Source organism: Hypanus sabinus, chromosome X2, assembly GCF_030144855.1.
Source record: "Hypanus sabinus isolate sHypSab1 chromosome X2, sHypSab1.hap1, whole genome shotgun sequence".
Classification (NCBI taxonomy): domain Eukaryota; kingdom Metazoa; phylum Chordata; class Chondrichthyes; order Myliobatiformes; family Dasyatidae; genus Hypanus; species Hypanus sabinus.
The window spans coordinates 7255289-7275684 of record NC_082739.1 but is presented as its reverse complement, the minus strand read 5'-3'; the positions used below and the strand labels follow the sequence as shown (position 1 = coordinate 7275684).

Here is a 20396-nt window from a genome sequence, read left to right as displayed (position 1 = left end):
TCCTCATTTTTCCCAGAAACTGATGCCATTGTTGCTCTGCTGTCATCCCTTCCAGCATCTCCTTCAAATTTACTTTGGCCAACTCCTCTCTCATACAACTGTTAAGGAAGTTAGATATGGCCCTTGTGGCTAAAGGGATCAGGGGGTATGGAGAGAAAGCAGGTTGGATGATCAGCCATGATCATACTGAATGGCGGTGCAAGCTTGAAGGGCCGAATGGCCTACTCCTGCACCTATTTTCTATGTTTCTATGTTTCTAACTATAATTCCCCTTACTGCACTGAATTACTGCTACGTCAGACTTTACATCCTCCCTATCAAATCTATCAAACCCATTCTCCAAGGCGCCTTGTAAATGAGTTGTTTGATGAGTAAAAATGGTTGCTTTGGAATGAAAGAATGACACACCCAGGAGTTTTTGTTGTCCCTGACAAGCACAGCCTTTCATGGTCCTGTCCGTGGAGTCCACGGACCGGACCGTGAACTGGAACGCTGACTCCATGGACCGGACCATGACACAGCCAAATGTGGGTGTATGAGCCTGGGCTAGGTTCATTCCCTTAGAGGGTGAGTATGTTGAATGGACTGTGAGAAATCAAAACTGGGTAAGGAAATGGATTCCCACTCTTGATTGGAAAGATTGTTCCACAAGAGGTACAATATTGAGGTTTGGAGTGATACCAGTAATTTAATTCTGGGAGGGAAATGATGAGTGTTAGAGAGAGCTGATAAGATCAGAATATATTGAAGGTATTCTTCCACAGAACTTTAACCAGTTTGCTCTCTATTGATGCTGCAGAGAACTCCTAGCCCTTTATGCTTCTGCTTAAGATTGTTGCTATAGTTTTATTATTGATTATATTTATTATTTAAGTACTATTTAGAGTATTTCCGGGGAGGAGAGACGTAGGGAGGTCTGGTGTGTAAATGAAAGTCAGAGAGGTATCAATAGATTAATTAGTATGGCTTAGAAGTTACTGAGGGTGAAGGAGAGAGATCAATAGATCTGATGATTTCTGGGAGGGAATGGAAGACTGTCATGGAGACATCAATAGAATAGATTAGTCCCCAGAGGAAAAATATTGTGAGTGACAGAGAAGTCAAAAGATCAGTTAATTTCCATGCTGGAATCATTGAGGGATAGAGAAAGACCACTTGGTTAGATTATTTCTGGGAATGAAATAGTTAAAGAGATATCATTAAGTGCCAAGTGAGTGACTGGAACTAATTTATATGGAAGGAGTTTAGATTAATAGCTGAGTGCCTAATATTTATATCAAGCTTTCACAAATCTTTATTGAATTACCATGATAATTATAATCAGATTCTACTTTCATAATCCAGACAGCATATGGAAAAAGCATGCAGACGATTTAGCAATTCTGAGTGCAAATTCCCTTTTATTTATTGAATTATTGGGGCTGACTGCAGTCAATGAAAAATTTCATTGCAACATTTCTCAGTAAGACCCTTCACTGGAATTTCTGCTGTGTGGGTAGCTGCACAAAAAGGCAATGTTTGTCTTCTTCTTGAGTCTGAGTTACTGTTGAAGCTGGCATTCTCATAGTGAGCAACACAAACAAAATGCTGGAGGAACTCAATGGGTCAGGCAGCATCAATGTAGGAAAATGTGTGTTGACCCAAATTTCCAGTGTGTGCGGTCTCTCGTGTCTTTGTATGCTCATAATGATGGCATGGCAGTGTAGCATAGCAGTTAGCACGACAGCGATCACCATTCAGGGTTCAATTCCCACCACTGTCAGTAAGAAGTTTGTACGTTGTCCTGTGACCGCAGGTGTTCCTTCCACATTCCAAAGATACGGGTTAGGGTTAATAAGTTGTGGTCATGCTAGGTTGGTAGCAGAAGTATGGCGACCCTTGTGGGCTGCCTCCCACCTGAAAACAACACATTTCATTGTATGTTTCAATGTGACAAATAAAGCTAATCATTAAATCTCTATGATGTCGAAAGGTCCTTTTACAGCTTACTGTCAAATAGGAGTTACAATTGCAAATACTCTCCCAAACCAGTAGATGGAAAGCAAAAAAAAACTACAAATGCTGGGAAAGGGCAGCACTATAACATAGTGGTTAGCACAAAGTGTTACAGTACCAGTGACCCATAATCAATTCCTGCTGTTGCCTGTAAGGAGTTTGTACATTCTCCCTGTGACAGCATGGGTATTCTCCGAGTGCTCTGCTTTCCATACGGTTCGGTAGGTTAACTAGGCATTGTAAATTGGAAACATAGAAGCATAGAAAACCTACAGCCCAGACAGGTCCTTCGGCCCACAAAGCTGAGCCGAACATGTCCTTACCTGAGAAGTGACCAAGGGTTACCCATAGCCCTCTATTTTTCTGAGCTTCATATACCTGTCCAGGAGTCTCTTGAAAGACCCTATCGTATCCACCTCCACCACCATCGCTGGCAGCCCATTCCACACACACACCACTCTCTGAGTAAAAAAACTTACTCCTGATATCTCCTCTATACCGACTTCCAAGCACCTTAAAACTATGCCCTCTCATGTTTGCCATTTCAGCCCTGGGAAAAAGCCTCTGACTATCCACACGATCAATGTCTCTCATCATCTTATACACCTCCATCAGGTCACCTCTCACCCTCCGTCACTCCAAGGAGAAAAGGCCGAGTTCCAAAATTAGATTAACTACCATAGACTAACTAAATAACTGGGTATAATCTCTAAACAATTTTATTTTATTGCTGCTAGTTAAGAGATGAAGATTGGCCAGGAACCTTGGAACAGATCTCCATGCTCTTCTCCAAAGAGTAAGTGGAATTTTTTATATTCATCTGTGAGTTACTATCTCTCTAGAAAGGCTGCAAGGCCATATGATTCCCTGAGTTCTGCACTTTGAGCTTCAAATTAGATTATCTCGGACCTCAGACCTGAACCACTTTGGAGACAGTTTCATGTGGACAAATAGTATTTCTTCCTTGGATTTTTTTTTCAAAATGTTCATATTTTTAGTTTAACATTGAGTCACAGAGTACTACAGCACAGAAACAAGTCCATTGGCCCATCTAGTCCATGCCAACCTGATCTTTTGCCTAGTTTCATCTACCCATACCTGGACGATATCCCTCCATACCCCTCCCATCCATGTACATATCCAAATTTCTCTTAAATGTTGAAATCGAACCAGCATCCATCACTTCCGCTGGCAGCTTGTTTATTTATTTATTTAGAGATCCAGCACAATAACAGGCCCTTCCGGCCCAATGCCACGCCACCTGTTATGCCTATGAAACCAATTAATCTACAAACTTATCCTTTGGAACATAGGATGTTATAATTGAAGCACAGCTATCACTTCCACTGGCAACTCATTCCACACTCGTGAAACAGTGCGAAAGAGTGAACCAATTTACAGTGACTTGTTTTTACCTCATCAAGTTATTTATAAATCTAATTGATTAATTGGATAGCCAGGCAAACCTAGTCACAAGCTGCCTGTTAATAGGCCAGATAGATTTTTACCAGTGATGCACATATTCCATTAATTCCCAGGGGCTTTGTCAAATATTTGACGCAATTCCACGGAAAGAAATACAAGGACAAATAACCAAAAGCTTAGTTAAAGAGGAAGGATGATGGAGAGGTTTAGGGTAAGTGCTTCAGGTTTAGGCTGCGAAAGGCATGATGAAAACTGTGCTTGCAGTGGAGGGCAGATTTGAAGTTTCAAATCATAAACACGAGAACACACAAGGGCACAGACAGCAGATGCTGGAAATCATGAGGGACACACATGAACTGCTAGAGAAATTCAACTGACCGGGCAGCACCTATGCAGAGGAATAAACAATTGACATTTTGGTTCGAAACTGGAAAGGAAAGGGAAAGAAGTGAGAATAAGAAGATTGAGTGAGGGAAGGAGTACAAGCTGGCAGGTGATAGATGAGAGCAACTGAGGGGGAAGATGAGTCGGTGCGGGGGAGGGGATGAAGTAAGAAGTTGGAAAGTTGTAGGTGAAGGAGGTAAATACCTGAAAAGGAAGGATTCTGATAGGACTGGAGAGTGGGAAGGAGGAACAACCATGGGAGAAAAGGAAAGAGGAGGGGACCATGGAGGTTGTAGAGATCCTGTCTATCCCTCCCAGTCCAGAAGAATTCACTATATGCAATGAGTCAGTAAAAAATAGAACATCTTCAACTGGCCCATAGATTCACAGTACATCAACTCCACTGCATGTTAAATTCTCCCCATTTCATAAAGGTCTTGGTAGGACCTGATGTAACAACCCCACAACTAAATTGCCACACCCAAAAACACTGAAGAAAGCCACAGATGGGTAATGATTGTAAATTCCCCTGTAGACCTGTGAAAACTGTCCCTGACTTTGAAGATACAAGATACTGCACATGCTGGAAATCTGGAGCAAGCACAAAGCAATGGAGGAACTCAGGGTGCCTTTGAAGACTGGATTGCTCAATAACATTATTTACCACAAATGGCTCTGTCGCAATAACTACCTCTCTCCTGGATGGACCACAGAAGGGTCTACATTGGAAAACAGAAACAGGCATTTCGTTTTAGGGCCAGTTTCCCAAATATGGAAACACGGGAAAGAAAGAAAGTGAGGCGAGGATAGAAGCTATACTTAATTAACCATTTTTCCCTCTTCGCAGATCAATTGGGCATTTCAGCGCTTTTTTTCCTGCAGACATTTTAGCAATGGTACAGGAATTAATCTTTTATTCCTTCTGTAGAGACCCTGTCAGTGCATGCAGTCATTCACGGCCACTCAAAGGAAGATTCAAGGAGAAGAGTTAGTGTGCGTTTGCTTTTTTTATTGCAGCTGACTGCAGCACTAGGTAGCTTTCCTGGAGAAAGGCTGGTGACTAGGATGAAGACATTTTTTTCCTATCAGCCGGAGCAAGCACAAGCTTTCCGTTTCTGGGTGTACGCAAAGTAATCTAATTTCTCACATCAACAGTCTCTCAGATAACAGAATCTAAAAAGATATTACATATACAATGATCTAAAAATAATAAATATGTAAATATGGCAAGAAATGAATTAGAAATATAACAATTTAACTAAGATATTGCGAAGCTATATGGAGCAGGGCTATTCGCAATTTTAGATATTCCAACATCAGATAGAAAGTGTTTTTAATTTTTACTTTTGCTGATAGATTGCAATTTGGTAATATCTAGTTTGCTTGTTTTTTTCTTCTCAGATCCCCTTTTCTATACACTCCCACCACCCACCTACTCGCGCCCCTCTCTTCCTCCCAGATCGTTTTTTTTCGAGAAAGCTTATAAAATACATGGTTCGAACTTACCCAAACCGTTGGACAGCAGCATAAGCCCGGCCAAGCCGAAATGGAGGAAGGGTAGAACGGGTCTGGTTTTGACTTTCATTGTGGATTTCCCAAAGATGGAGACAGTGGAGATGAAGGAGGCAGCGGTGAAGAGAGGTGCGGAAGTGTGAGCTGCTCGGCAGAGGATGTTTTTGTCCGTGTTCAATATGGCTGGATGTGTGTCGGCAAGGATGGGAAGGGGTTCATTCTGAGCTGTGGAAGAGATGAGGGGGCTGGAGGCGAGAAGCAAGAACGATTCTATTTACCAAGCAACGAATGTACCGCAGGTCGCGGGCTGAAATCACCCGGGTAGCAAGCAGCACATGTAAACTGGGTCCGCTTTAATTAACGGGAAAATTGCCAGCGTGAACTATTATTGTTTAACTCTCCACGTATTTTATCTCCATATTTGGGCTCTTGAGTGTGCGAAAAAAAACTAACAAATTAACTACTTAAACTGTACCAGCATCGGTATGTGCCAGAATGTGCACAATTACACGGGAGGGGAAGAATGAAAGGGTTAAATGTAGGGTGCGGCTGAAGGGACTATTACTGTATCATGTTTAATACATTATAAAGATAAGACATACACAAACTTATTTTCCATTCAAAGTTTATTTTTATATATTCGTTTATAATCCCTCCTCCCAGCTCACTGAAGATAGCTGGTTCTTCTTGCCTGGGAAGCCTATTTCATATTTGCTTTCTCTCCTCGCTCCCTGGAATCCTCTCAGCTACCCTACCCCGCCACCCGCCACTACCACTACCACTACCCACAGTGTTTCCATCTTCCATCTCCTTCGCCTATTAATTCTATCAAAACCTCCTTGCGCTTTTACAGACGCCTGTCGAACTTAAACAGAATTCTTTGTGGACATGCAAATAATTGCAGTAGCGGATAAATATTGTATTTCTGACTTGTTCCCATTGCATCATCTTTACCCGTGCTGTACACAATTTATGTTTTTATCAACGCACACAAAAATGCTGGAGGAACTCAACAGGTCAAGCAGCATCCATAGAGGGAAATGAACAGTCGACATTTCGGGCCAAGTCTGATGAAGGGGCTCGGTCCGAAACGTCTCTGATCATGTTTTTGATGTTCGGTCTAATGACATGCTAAAGCATGGACGCATTGACTACTAAACAAGAGAAAATCTACAGATGCTGGAAATCTTGAGCAACACTGGCACAAAATGCTGGAGGAACTCAGCAGGCTGGGCAGCATCTATGGAGGGAAATGACCAGTCAACATTTTGATACCCCTATTTACTAAACAGTTAATGAATAACTACCCATATTCTCGTCTTTAGCCGACTATGTGTATTGTGTTGACTAACTCTGTTCCCTTTAATGGCTGCTCCTCATTACCAAGTTTCCAGCCCAAACCGTTCTATTTCCCATATCAATTTGCATCTTCTCCATCTGCCATTTCAGTAACATCAGTGTGAATGTACCTTTCCCCATCCACGGACTGCTCACAACAGGCGATTCAAGAAACTGCTCTTTATTCCTGGATAGAGTGCAAAGACATACAGCACAGAACCTTTCCAGAACATCCAGATTGCTGGAGAAGCTAAGGTGATTGGGCATTCTCTGGACAAACATGTCCAGATAGACTATCTATCACTCAACCACTTATACCACTCCTACACTAATCCCATTTTATTCTCCCCAAGTTCCCATTCTCTGATTTTTTTCTTATTTTTCGCACTATTCTCTGTAAACTCTAGGGACTGTTGTGCCTGAAAATCCCAGAAGATTGTGAATTTCTCAGATACTCTAACCACTCTGCCTTGCACCAACAATTATTCCAGAGTTAAAGTCACTTAGATCAAAGTTTTTCCCCATTCTGATGTTTGGTCTGAACCTGTCCCAGACCCAGCATGTAAGTGCAATTATGAAGAAAGCTCAGCAGCATCATTACTTCCCTAGGAGTTTGCAACAATTCAGCAGGGCATCTATAACTTTGACAAATTTCTATAGATGTGTAGTGGAGAGTATATTGACTGGCTGCATCACAACCTGTACAGAAACACCAATGCCCTTGAATGGAAAATCCAACAAAAAGTAGTGGATATGGCCCAGTCTATCATGGGTAAAGCCCTCCAAACTATTGAGCACATTGACATGAAACATTGTTGAAGAAAATCAGCATCCATCATCAGAGACCTCCACCACCAGGACATGCTCCCTTCTCACTGCTGCTATCAAGTAGAAGGTTCAGGAACCTTTGTATCTGTACAGTTTGTTGTCTTTTGCACACTGGTTTAACACCTGAGTTGGTACGGTCTTTCATTGATACTGCTATGGTTATTATTATATAGATTTGTTGAGTATGTCCACAAAGACATGAATCTTAATGTTGTATATTGTGACATATTTGTACTTTTAATAAATTTACTTTGAATTTTTGAACTTTGAACAACTGAACCTCTTGGCCATGTCTGCATGCTTTAATGCAATGAGTCGCTACCACATGTTTGCTGATTAGGTATTTGCATTAATGAACAGGTGTACAGGTGTACCTAATAAAGAGGCCACTAAGTGTATATCTCCCCTCTGTGGAAAAAAAAAGTTGGCCTTCCACTTCCTATTAAATCTATCCCCTCTTACCTTCGATTTATGCCCTCTAGTTCTTGATTCTCAAACTCTGGGGGGGAAAAACTGAGTGCATTCACCCTATTGATACCCCACACAATTTTATACACTTTAGTCACCTCTCAATCCCTTATGTTCCCAGGAATAAAGTCCTGGGCAGTCCAACATCCCCTATAACTCAAGTCCTGGCAAAATCCTTGTTTATTTTCTGCATCTTTCCAGTTTAACACCTTTCCTTTACATCCTGGACTTGATATTGAGCTCTGACTTTTGATAACATTCTTCCCACCCCACTACCCCCACCCCATCTAAATAAGAACTAGTTCCACAGTGATTGCTTTCTTTCTTTTTCACTTTGTGTATTGTCTGGTCTGTTGAACATGTCTCTGTATGCCAGAGCCTCATCAGCCACAAATTGTACATCCCTGGTATTTTATCCATTGGCCAAACATGTTCAACCTACCTGAGAAATCCCCTTCTTTTTACCCACATTTCTGGCTGCTACCCATAATGACTCTCTTTGTCTGGTCTGGTGAAGGGTTCTTCATCTGAAATATTAACTGCTCCTGTTCCATCCAGATGAGGGGTTTTGGCCCAAAACATTGACTGTCTATTCCTTTCCATAGATACTGTCTGACCTATTGAGTTTCTCCAGCATTTTGTGTGCCCCACAGATGCCGCCTAGTTTATACAGTGGTGTGCTTTTCTTATTGACCTTATCACTAACAACCCATTTCATAGGCCCAGTGGCTTGTTGTTGTTGTTTGTCCTTCGGAGTCGAAGACGACCACGACTTCTGTCAGGTGGAGGGTTTGAGACTGTGGGTCCGGAGGTGACTGGTGAGGCCAATCCGGGCCCTGAAAGCTCGCCCACATGTGGGACACATGAGGGTAGGTGCTGCAGTGGAAGTGGAGGTAGCTCGAGCCTTGTGCGTTTCCTCTGAGCCTCTGCGGTGCGGCTGATTTCTGCTGCATACGCTCCTTTAGTGGTCCTGCTCCACCAGGTTGGGCAGTCCAGAGCAAGTGATTCCCAGCTACTGGGATTGATGTTGAGGTCTTTGAGGCAGTCTTTGTAACATTTCTTCTGCCCTCCAACTGAGCGCTTGCCCTGACTCAGCTCTCCATACAGCAGCTGTTTTGGTAGTCGACTGTCAGACATCCTGACAACATGGCCAGCCCATCTGGCTTGGGCTTTCTGTAGGAGGGGGTAGACGCTGTGGGTGCTAGCGCACTCCAGGACCTCTGTGTCTGGAACTCTGTCCTGCCATCGTACGTGGAGAAGTCTGCGGAGGCAGCTCAAGTGGAAGTGGTTGAGCTGTTTAGTGTGTCTGCTGTAGACAGTCCAGGTCTCGCTGGCATAGAGGAGGGTGGTGAGAACCACTGCTCGGTAGACCTTCAGCTTGGTGGTAAGGCTGAGTCCTCTCTGCTCCCATACGTTCCCAGGCCCAGTGGCTTAATGTGCTGAACACTGTCCCATCTTGACTCTTCCTATCACAGACTCCTGTTTTACCTTCCTTCCTACTGAAAACCTACTCACATCTCTCTCTTTCCCAGTTCTGATGAAGGGTCGCAGACTGACACACTGTCTGTTTTTCTTTCTACAGATGCTGCCTGACTTGGTTCCTTTATTTGATGGTCATCACATTGACTCATAATGGATTCAATTATCATTAATAATGGATCAGATGAAATCAAGGTTAAACCTAATGCATCTAGATTACATTCACTATTAATAAGATCAATAAAATCACTAATGTCCTCTTTCACAAAACAATTTACACACTTAATATTGAATAGTGCCCCAACATGATCCAGTCACCAGTCAGGTATATATGATGACTTGTCAGCTATGACTTCTGCTATTTTATTTTTGCAGAATCATTTCCTTTTCTATAAGTACAATCTTATTCTTCTCTGTACACCTCTACTCTCACTTCTGCCATTATTTGTAAAATAAAATTCTGATGGCAGGTTTACATTGACTTTGTTAAATTAGGAATCTGACTGCAACAGCACCAATGTAATTGAGAGTAGTGGTGCTACATCTGATCTTTTGAGGGGGGGGAGGCTACTGGGAAATGTTATTAAAGGCCTTGTGGAGAGCATCCTCAATCAAGAGGTTGTGTATTCATGCCATTTTAGACATGTGGACGCACACACATCTACTGCCACTCTGAGGAAGTGCTATACCTGCAAATCCAATTATAATCTAGGGCACACTTTCTACACCTTTAGGTATGTATAAGTGATCTTGTGGCGTTAATTGCAGGGAAATAGGGTTATGGTCCTGTGGCCTCATCTATTCCCTTTCACGTAGACCCTTGCATGCTGACTGACATTGGCTTATGGTTAAGGAAGGTGTTATTTTTAATATTTAACTTGTTTTCAAATCCTTCAGTGGCCCTGTCACTCTCTAATTTTTCTTTATGCATCTGCACCAGCTCCCATAATAATTGCTCCAAATGCTCCTTAATAATTTCACTCATCCAATTTCATCCACTTTATCAATCACAATTCAATCTGCTGCAATTCTCTGGAATTTCCAAAACCTGCAATCTGCCTACCACTCTCTCCTCAGTTAAGACATGTTTTATCTCTTTGACCAAGCTTTTAGCCATCTGTCCCAGTGGAACTTGATAGAAAATAGAGCATAGAGCAATACAACACAGCACAGGCCCTTTGGCATCCAATTCTTCCTACTTCTAATCAGCCTTCTAACTTACTCCAAGATCAAACCATCTTTCCCTCCTACATAGCCCTCCATCTTTATTTCATTAGTTAACATTCTTGTGAAGAAATTTGATAGGATTAAAGCATAATAAATGTTTTGCTATTGTGTCCTTGCCAATACCTATCGTGGAACAAGCAACAGTAAGGTATAGACTATTTCTTCTCATTACAGGAGCTTGCTGTTGTTACGTACTCGTGACACATGACAGTGGAGCCCTTGTCATGTGACTGGGGTTGAAGCTGTACTGGACTTGAGGTGATGGTCTTGTGATGGTGGTGACGTCATTTTCCCGCCAGTAGAGATCATGTGACGGTTTTTTTTTACGGGTTATACAAGGTAGACCCCACCCTGTGAGGAGGGGCAGTTCGTGGCTGGATTTGCCAGGTTGACTTCATGCCACTGCATGTTTGAAGTGATGACGCAGTTTAGCTGAAGGATGAAGTTTTTATTTAATGCCTAAAGTTTAAGAGGTCATTGCCAGCAGGTTCTTTATGATTCTGTTAGTTCGAAATTAGTGGAGAGTGAAGATTCGAAGTTGGAAGTTAAAGATCGAGGAGAATCGCTTTCTACGGTGAAACGGGGGCGACCTTTGTTTGATCCTTATTTGGAAGGATTTCGTTGACTATCTTCGTGTTAATCCCTAGGTTTAACTAGAAAGGATTGAAGGTAGTGGAGAAGGAAAGGTCAGTGCCTTTAAGCCGTTCTGTTTCGTGAATTCTTCGTGGGAAGTTCGATGTCGGGGATCGAAGCAAGCGACGTGAAAGAGAACCTAAATCGTCCTATAAAGTCTGTCCTTTTAAATGGACTGTGAGCATATCGAACTTTTGGCAATACCACTTTAAAGAACTGTTTTTGGAATATCACTTTACGAACTGTTTGGGCTACCGCTCAGCAGCTGTTTTCGGTTACGGTAGTGTTTGTTTACTTTTGGGGGGTTTGTTTTCTGTGTTTAATAAACGTGTTGTTTGTTATAAGAAACCCTTGCCAAACTCATATATTTATTGTTGCCTGAATACGTAACACTGTGTACAGAAAGTCTACAATACAAGCAATTCAAATATATTTATTTGATCATAAAACACATGAATTGACCCAAGGTTAAAGAGCACGTCACGTAAAAGGAAGTTTTTCCTTCTGTTAGGGGAGAAATCTAAAGTCAAAAGGCTGTAATGCAGCTCTGACATAACTTCCTCTTTGAAGTCTGTACAGGTACTCACAATCCACACAAATTGACATAACAGTGAAAAACTGCATTCTAGTTTAAAATTCTCATGAGTGCCAGCAAGACAATTTTTGTTTGTTTGACTGTCTGATTGAATAGAAAGTGGATTAAAAACTGTTATTGAAACACACACAAGTTTAAGCCAGCGCGTCCTCTTCCCCCAACTTCTATACAATAACCTCCCTCCTCCTTCCCTCCAGTGCCCCATTTTAATTCCTATCCCCATTCCTATTTCAACATGTTGTTCCATGGCTGCCTCCTCTTTTGACACGATGAAGCCACTCTCAGGTTGGAGGAGCAACACCTTATATTCCATTTGTGTAGCCTCCAACTTGATGGCATGAAAATTGATTTCTCCAGCTTCCAATAACTTTGCCCTCCCCTTCCATCTTCTTCAATTCTCCACTTCAATACCTCTTCTTACCTGCCTATCACCTTGCCCTGGTGCCCCTCCTCCTTCCCTTTCTCCCACAGTCCACTCTCCTCTCCTATCAGATTCCTCCTTCTTCAGCTCTTTACTTTTTGCATCCATACCCACCCAGCTTCTTGTTTCATTCTTCCTCTCAGCCCTCTCAGCTGGCTTCACCTACCATGTTCTGGCATGTACTCCTTCCTCTCCTCCCAATTTCTTATTCGGGCATCTTTCCCCTTCCTTTTCAGTCCAGCTGAAGAGTCTCAGCCCAAAACATTGACTCTTCGTTCATTTCCATGTTGCTTGACCTACTGAGTTCCTCCAGCATCTTGTGTGTGTAACTCTGGATTTACAGCATCTGCAGAATCACTTACGTATATTTACTGTATGCAATCAAAGAACTAATTTTTGACAGTTTTTAAGAAGGCACCATGGTTGAAGTTTGTAAAAATTAGACCCAGAAGTGTTTTTCTTCTGCAGGCAATGAAGCCGAGTAAGCTTGATTCAGCGTGGCAAGAAATACAGTAAGTGTGTCAAGCTATTTCTAGCAAAAGTGTTTTTGAAGAATTGTTGATAGGTTTCCTGTGTTACTAAAATCGTGAGTGATAAGTACCTTAAAGTTTTAAAAGGAAAGACATCAGAGGAGAACCCTAGACTTGTTGGGTATATTCTTGCTGTATCATTGTTGTTTGACTGGGTTAGGAGACTAGTCACTTGTTTTCCTGGTTCCTGAGAATGCATGCTAAAGACAAAGGAAAGACAGCATTAGAAATGGGTTAAGGCCAATGACAATAGAACTAAATCAACATTTCTGATCTTTGCGTTGTGTTAATTACAATAAATAATCATAAGCTTCCATATCATTTATTATGAATAAATTCCCTGTTACTTTGTGTAAGAAACTGGTTAAATTGTGGAATTAAGTCAGCTGCTGCACAACTTTAATGTCACATGCACTTTGAACCATGAATAAAGCGATGGCCCTCTGAGCATCTCACATTTGACCTTCACTACACTATACCCTTGTAAATTGAATTCCAAATCTAGTTGCCACAAACAAATGGCTAAATCACAATAAACTGCAGGAAAAGTGAGAAATTCTTAGGGCTCATGTGATTAGATGAAGGAAGTGTATGTGCTAAAGAGCATGAGTATGGTGGCTGAATGACTGAAATATTTTCCAAAACTATTTTCTTGGATTATTGCTGGACACTTTGGTTTGAATATAGATTATGGTGTCCATGAAACTACCAGACTGCCATCTTATTCACTAATTTCCTTCAGAAAAGAAAATCTATCATTTTTACCTGGTCTGGTTCTTAACTTCCCTCTGAATGGCTGAGCAGGTCTCTCAGATTAGGACAGTTAGAGATGGAACTAAATGGCAGTCTTACCTCTGATGACAACATGCGAGGAGTAAGTAACTTATAACCATATAACAATTACAGCATGGAAACAGGCCATCTCGGCCCTCCTAGTCCATGCCAAATGCTTACTCTCAACCTAGTCCCACTGGCCCGCACTCCATTCCTTTCCTGTCCATATACCTATCCAATTTTACTTTAAATGACAATACCGAACCTGCCTCTACCACTTCTACTGGAATCTCGTTCCACACAGCCTCCACTTTCTGAGTAAAGAAATTCCCCCTCATGTTACCCTTAAACTTTTGCCCCCTAACTCTCAACTCATGTCCTCTTGTTTGAATCTCCCCTACTCTCAATAGAAAAAGCCTATTCATGTCAACTCTATCCCCCTCATAATTTTAAATACCTCTATTAAGTCCCTCCTCAACCTTCTACACTCCAAATAAAGACCTAGTGTGTACCTTAACATTCTTCAAAGCACACTGTCATCTTCAACCTTTTCTCTGTTCCAATGATGTCTTCCCCCGCCCCCTTCCCCACACACACACGTCAACCTACCCACCCCCGTCCTTTATTTTTCACGGTACAGTCGAATTGGTGCAGGAAGCCTCATGAAGGTCAGGAAGCATGAGATTTTAAAAAAGGAGCTTTTGACAGTCACAGCTGAATTTGTGCAGGTCTCATGCAAGTCAAGGAGATTTAAAAGAAGGCATTTTCGTGGGATTTCGGCTTTTTCGGTGACATAATCACAACTCATTAGCAAGGGCAAATAAAACTAAGTGAAATGGTCATTGTGTGAGTTAAGGAGTGGGAAGGCTTTGGCAGGAACAGGTTTGGCAAGGTTAATATCTGGTAATTTTCTTCTTCATTCTTCGTTGCTTAGTGCATAGTTGATGCAGTGAGGATGACTCTAGACATTGTGTTGTGTTCTTTGTGTGACTTCCCGCCTCCTGGATAGCTACATCTGCACTGGGAGCATGGAGCTGCAGCTCCTTAGAGAACATGTCAGGGAATTAGATCTGCAGCTCGTATGGGAAACTGAGATGATAGGAGCTACAGGGAACTGTCGGCTGTGGCTGGAAAATAGGTGACTGCCAGGAGAGGGAAGGGAACTGGGTAGTCAGTACAGAATACCCCCGAGGCTGTTTCCCACAATGAAAAGAATACCGTTTTGGATACTGTTGGAAGACCTACCAGGTGGGAGCTGCAGCCACCAGGTCTCTGGACTGTCTGGTACTGTAACTCAGAAGGGAAAGATGGAGAAGAGGACTGCAGTAGTGGTAGGGGATTCCACAGCTACAGTAGACGACATGAGATACAGATATCCCGATGGTATGTTGCCTCGCAGGTGGGTGCCAGGGTCAGGAATACTGGGATCAGGTCCACAGCATTCTAAAGTGGGGATTGTGAGCAGTCAGAAGTCTTGGTAAATATTGGCACCAATTACATAGGTAGGAAGAGTGAGGAGGTCCTGAAGAGAGAATTTAGCGAGCTAAGTAGAAAGCTGAAAAGCACGATCTTCAGGGCTGCTGTGCCATTTGTCAATGAGGATAAGCATAAGATATTCACAGATGAATGTGTGGCTGAGAAACTGTTGCAGCGGGCAGGGTTTCAGATTTCTGATCATGGGGGGTGGGGAGGGGGAAAGGCATAACCTGTACAAAAGGGTCAGGTTACACCGAACCCAAGGGGGGCCAATACCCTTGCAGGCAGGTTTGCTAAGCTGTTGAGGAGTGTTTAAAATAATTTGGCAGGAGGGTTGGGAACCAAAGCAATGGGGCTGAGGATAGGGCTGTTGGTTTAGTAGCAGAGGCAGCGTGTAGCGAGACTGTCAGGACGGACAGGCAGATGATAGGGCAAAATTGCAGTCAGTGGGATGAGTTGCCATGTAAAAGGGAGACAAAATTGAAAAGGTAAAGTACTGAAGAAGTTATATTTGAATGCATGCAGGTACAAGGAAGATGATGTTGAAACTCAGAGATTGGCAGGTATGATGTGAGCATCACTAAGTCATGGCTGAAAGAAGTTTATATTTGGGAGCTTAACGTCCAAAGATACACACTGTATCAAATGGACAGGCAGGTGGACAGAGGGGGTGGTGTGGCTCTGTTGGTAAAAAGATGAAATCAAATCCTTAGAAGCAGATGACATCAGAGTGGAAGATGCAGAATCCTTGTTGGTAGAGTTAAGAAACTGCAAAGGTAAAAAGACCCTGATGGGAGTTATATACCGAGCTCCGAAAAGTAGCCTGGCTGTGGGCTAAATAATTACAAAGGGAGATTGAAAAGGCATGTCAAAAGGACAATGTTACGATAATCATGGGAATTTCAATATGCAGATAAATTGGGAAAACAGGTGGGTGCTGGATCACATTTCTGGAACCCCTACGAGATGGCTTTTTAGAGCAGCTTGTGGTTGAGCCCACGAGGAGATCAGTGATTCTGGATTGGGTATCATGTAATGAACTGAACTTCATTAGTGAGCTTAAGGTAAATGAACCTTTAGGAGGCAGTGATCAAATTCACCCTACAGTTTGAGAGGAAGAAGCTAAAGTCTGATGTATCAATATTACAGTGGAGCAAAGAGAATTACAGAGGCATGACAAAGGAACTGGCCAAAGTTGATTGGAAGGGGAGACTAGCTGGGATGACACCGGAGCAGCAATGGCAGAAGTTTCTGGAAACAATTCAGAAGGCACAGGATAGGTACATCTCAAAGTGGTAGTATTCTAAAGGCAGGATGACACAACCATGGTTGACAAGGGAAGTCAAAGCCAACATAAAAGCAAAAGATAAGGCACATAACAGAGCAACAAAAAATAGTGATAAGTTAGAGGATTGGGAAACTTTTAAAAGCCAACAAAAGATACTTAAAAAGGCATAATTGGGGAAAGATTAAATATGAATGAAAGCTAGCCAACATTATCAAGCAAGATACCAAAAGTTTTTTTCAAATATATAAAGAGTAAAAGAGAGTCAAAAGTAGATTTTGGACTGCTGAGAAGTGATGCTAGAGAGGTAGTAATGGCGAACAAATTGAGTAAGTATTTTGCATCAATCTCTCTCTCTCTCTTTGGCTGTCCATCGAGTTTCGATGATGACTGAGGCCGGGGCAAGGTTGTATAGAAGACCGGCAGTTGCCCATGCTGCAAGTCTCCCCTCCCCACTCCACTATGGGCATTAGGACCCATACAGCTTGGCACCAGTGTTGTCGCAGTGCAATGTGTGGTTAAGTGCCTTGCTCAAGGACAGAACATGCTGCCTCAACTGAGGCTCGAACTAGAGACCTTCAGATCACTAGACCGACACCTTAACCATCTGGCCATGCGCCACACATGCAATCAATCTACACCATGCAAGTCATTAGCAGGATGCTGGAAGTTCAAGAGAGTCAGGAGGCAGAAGTGAATGCGGTTGCTATTAATAGGGAGAAAATGTTTGAGACACTGAAAAGCCTGAAGGTAGACAAGTCACCTGGACCAGATGAATTACACCCCAAGGTTCTGAAAGAGGTAGTTGAAGAAATTGTGGAGGCATTACTAATGATCTTTCAAGAATCACTAGATTCTGGAATGGTTCTGGAAAAGTGGAAAATTGCAAATGTCACTACAAGGAGGGAGAGGGGCAGAAGAAGCAAAATTATAGGCTAGTTGCCTGACCTCAAGTGATTGGGAAGATGTTGGAACTGATTGTCAAGGATGAGGTTTCAGGGTACTTGGAAGCATATAATAGGCCAAACTCAGCATGGTTTCCATAGGGGAATATCTTGCCTGACAAATCTGTTGGACTGCTTTGAGGAAATAACAAGCAGTATACACAAAGGGAAAGCAATGGATGTTGTGTACTTGGATTTTCACAAGGTCTTTGACAAGTTACTGCACATGAGGCTGTTTAACAGGATAAGAGCCCGTCATATTACAAGAAAGGTACTAGCATGGACAGAAGATTGGCAGGAAGCAAAGAGTAGGAATAAAGGGAGCCTTTTATGATTAGCTGCTGGAGAATAGTGGTGTTCCACAGGAGTTGGTGTTGGGACCATTTGTTTTTATGTTGTATGTTATTACATGCCAAAGTTGTTTTTTATTAACCGTAAGCGTCATTTAGGCGCATGGATGATGTCATATCAAATGTGTGGAGGTTCTTTCTATTCGATTTGAGAAGTTTCTGGAAAAATTCATCAGTTAAATAGATTCAATGGACCGTGAGCTACCAGGAGGGAGTGAATTGAGTTGAGTGAGTTGAAGAGTTCACTACAGCAGTGGGCAGTCCCAATATTTCTCCGGGTCGAAAGATTGTGATAATTTGCGGCACACGATGTATATTGGATACATGACTGTCACTTTGTATGATACATACTTGGATTTCTGGAGTATTCTGTAGTGACCACTCTTTGTTAACCTATACATGGATTCGGGTGTGTTATGTGGCGACCACTTGTGTTAAGGAATATTCCAAGACTGTCACTTTGTTATCCCTGCGTGGACTCTAGTATTTAAGTGACGACCACACGACTTCTGGAATCTTTTGTAATAATGTACAAATTCATATATAATGCACCCATAAACAGTATAAGGTATAACTGACAAATAAACTCTTCCTAGGCTTCCAGCTGGGTACAGATATCAATTTTAACTGATGTTTCAATAATGGTAAATTCAATACATGTACCTGGTTGGATGCCGGAGAAGAGTTTATTCATCATATACGCCAGGAAAGCACTAGATCCTTTTTCAAAGGTAGAGTTATAAAACATGAATACAGAAGTGAGCTGAACCAAGTGATGATAAATCAGAGCTGGTTAAAGGGAATTAACTGGTGTAATGAATCCACTGCCTCTGAGCTTCTGTCTAATATGAGATGGTAAAACGTGTTGTAATCTACCGAGTAAGCAGTTATAAGAGAATAGTTGCCTTTATTTTAATGCAATAAAGTTGCTGTAACTGGACTGGTGTCACATCAAATCATTGTCTTTCTCTTCTCAGACGTCTGAGGATTCGAGTTCTACTTTTGGGAAAACTGAAAATTCAGACTGCCTCTCCAATTCAGCACCGTGGGAGTGCCATCTTCTGGTTGAGGTGTTGAACTTTTGCCTTCCCAGGTAGTTATTAAGAATTCCATGGTATGATTTTAAAGAAACACAGAAACCTGGCATCCTGGTCACCCACTAACCCATAACTAACATTGAAAACAAATGATCACATTATTGTTATGTGAAAATCTGCCTGCTGAGTTTTCTACTGTGCAAGAGTGAACTCTGTTCAAAAGGTACCTCAGTGACTGTGAGGTAATTTGTTTTGGTTTGCAATTGTAAAAGACAATAAAGAGATGCACAATCCTTCCCATTCTTTATCTAAGTAACCACCTGTATAGTGATGCAGCTTACCCTTGCCCCATTATTTCACACCATTTTATTATTTGTATATTAATGATATTTCTTCAAAATGTATTTATTCAAAAATATGATGTCAGAAATGTTCCTAGTGAAGCTTATCTGGTACTTCTCAAAGTTGTTAATCATGGATACCTGGTATGGTGTTAGAGGCAAATACATTAGATGTTTGGATAGGTATATGAAAATAAGGAAGATGGAGGGATATGGACATGATGTAAGTAGAAGGGATTAGTAAGCAAGTGTTTTTGATTTGCTTAGTAGCTGGTTCAGCTCAACACTGTGGGCTGAATGGCCTGTTTCTGTGCTGTACTCTTCTATGTTCTATGGATACTCCAGAACCATCCAAGAGGGATGGGAATTGTTGGTCCATTTTGAGGGTAAACAAATAAATTCCATTGATAATTCCTGCTTTTCAGAATAGGTTCAGTGGTTTGATTTCTTTGGTAATCTCAATGGAATCTTTGAGTTAATAAGGGCAAGTGGCAAAGCTGCTCTGCATAAATTCTTCATTGGTTCAAATGCGAGGGAACAACTAAGAGGAACTGAGGACTAAAAGATAGGACATAGGAAACTTCCAAATTGTATAACATATGACCAAACCAACTCTTTGGATCACACAACTTAAATAATTTCAAGAAGTCCTGGGGTGCATTTTGGAGAAAGAGGTTCAAAGGTTCAAAGGTCCAATTTAATGACAGAGAAATGTATACAATATACATCCTGAAATGCTTTTTCTTCACAAACATTTGAGGCATTTGACTGGAGGTGATACATCGGATTGAGTGAGAATGAGATGTGGGAACGTTTGTGGGAACTGTTGTAACAAATAAGAGTTAAAGTCAGTATGTAGGATTTTGGTATTTTTATAGGAAAGTGAGAATGAAATATATGATAGGTTGTTTGGGAAATGGAACTCCTACGAAGTTTTTACATTATGTGTGCATCCAATGGCAAATTGGTAGGTTAGTTTATTGCAGTCATATGTATCAAGATACAGTGAAAAAGCTTTATTGTGCTGGCCATTACAACAGTGTACTGAGGTAGTCCAATGGAAAACAGTAACCAAATTCAGAATAAAGTGTTACAGTTGGATGGATAATTTTAGATAGCCAACCTGTATAATGTTTTCTATTTACAGCAGTCCTCTATATTCAGAATTATACCTCTAAACATCTTACCATTGTTACATAGGTTTCATCTTCATCTTTTTTTGTTTCCTTATTTTGCTTTTCCTCCACAGATGTCCTTTTTCTGTCGTTCTGATGTGCCGGCTGCCGGTTCACAGTTAAGTAACCATCTGTTTCCTGATTGTTGATGAAAATACTTGATTAATCAAATGACTCTT

At 41.7% G+C, this 20396-nt stretch overlaps 2 protein-coding genes across 2 annotated transcripts in view; both read right to left on the bottom strand.

The window, feature by feature from the left end:
* scn2b (sodium channel, voltage-gated, type II, beta) overlaps positions 1 to 5589 on the bottom strand; it is a 34760-nt gene extending 29171 nt beyond the window's left edge. The window contains exon 1 of the mRNA XM_059957303.1: positions 5311 to 5589. Coding sequence (XP_059813286.1) covers positions 5311 to 5389 — 79 coding nt within the window. The 5' untranslated portion in view covers positions 5390 to 5589. The remainder of the gene's footprint in view (positions 1 to 5310) is intronic.
* Positions 5590 to 12962: 7373 nt separating this feature from the next.
* Positions 12963 to 20396, bottom strand: part of LOC132385039 (myelin protein P0-like) — a 34403-nt gene continuing 26969 nt past the window's right edge. Inside the window, exons 7-8 of the mRNA XM_059956744.1 lie at positions 20230 to 20355; positions 12963 to 13035 (exon numbers count right to left, since the gene is read on the bottom strand). Coding sequence (XP_059812727.1) covers positions 13000 to 13035; positions 20230 to 20355 — 162 coding nt within the window. The 3' untranslated portion in view covers positions 12963 to 12999. The remainder of the gene's footprint in view (positions 13036 to 20229; positions 20356 to 20396) is intronic.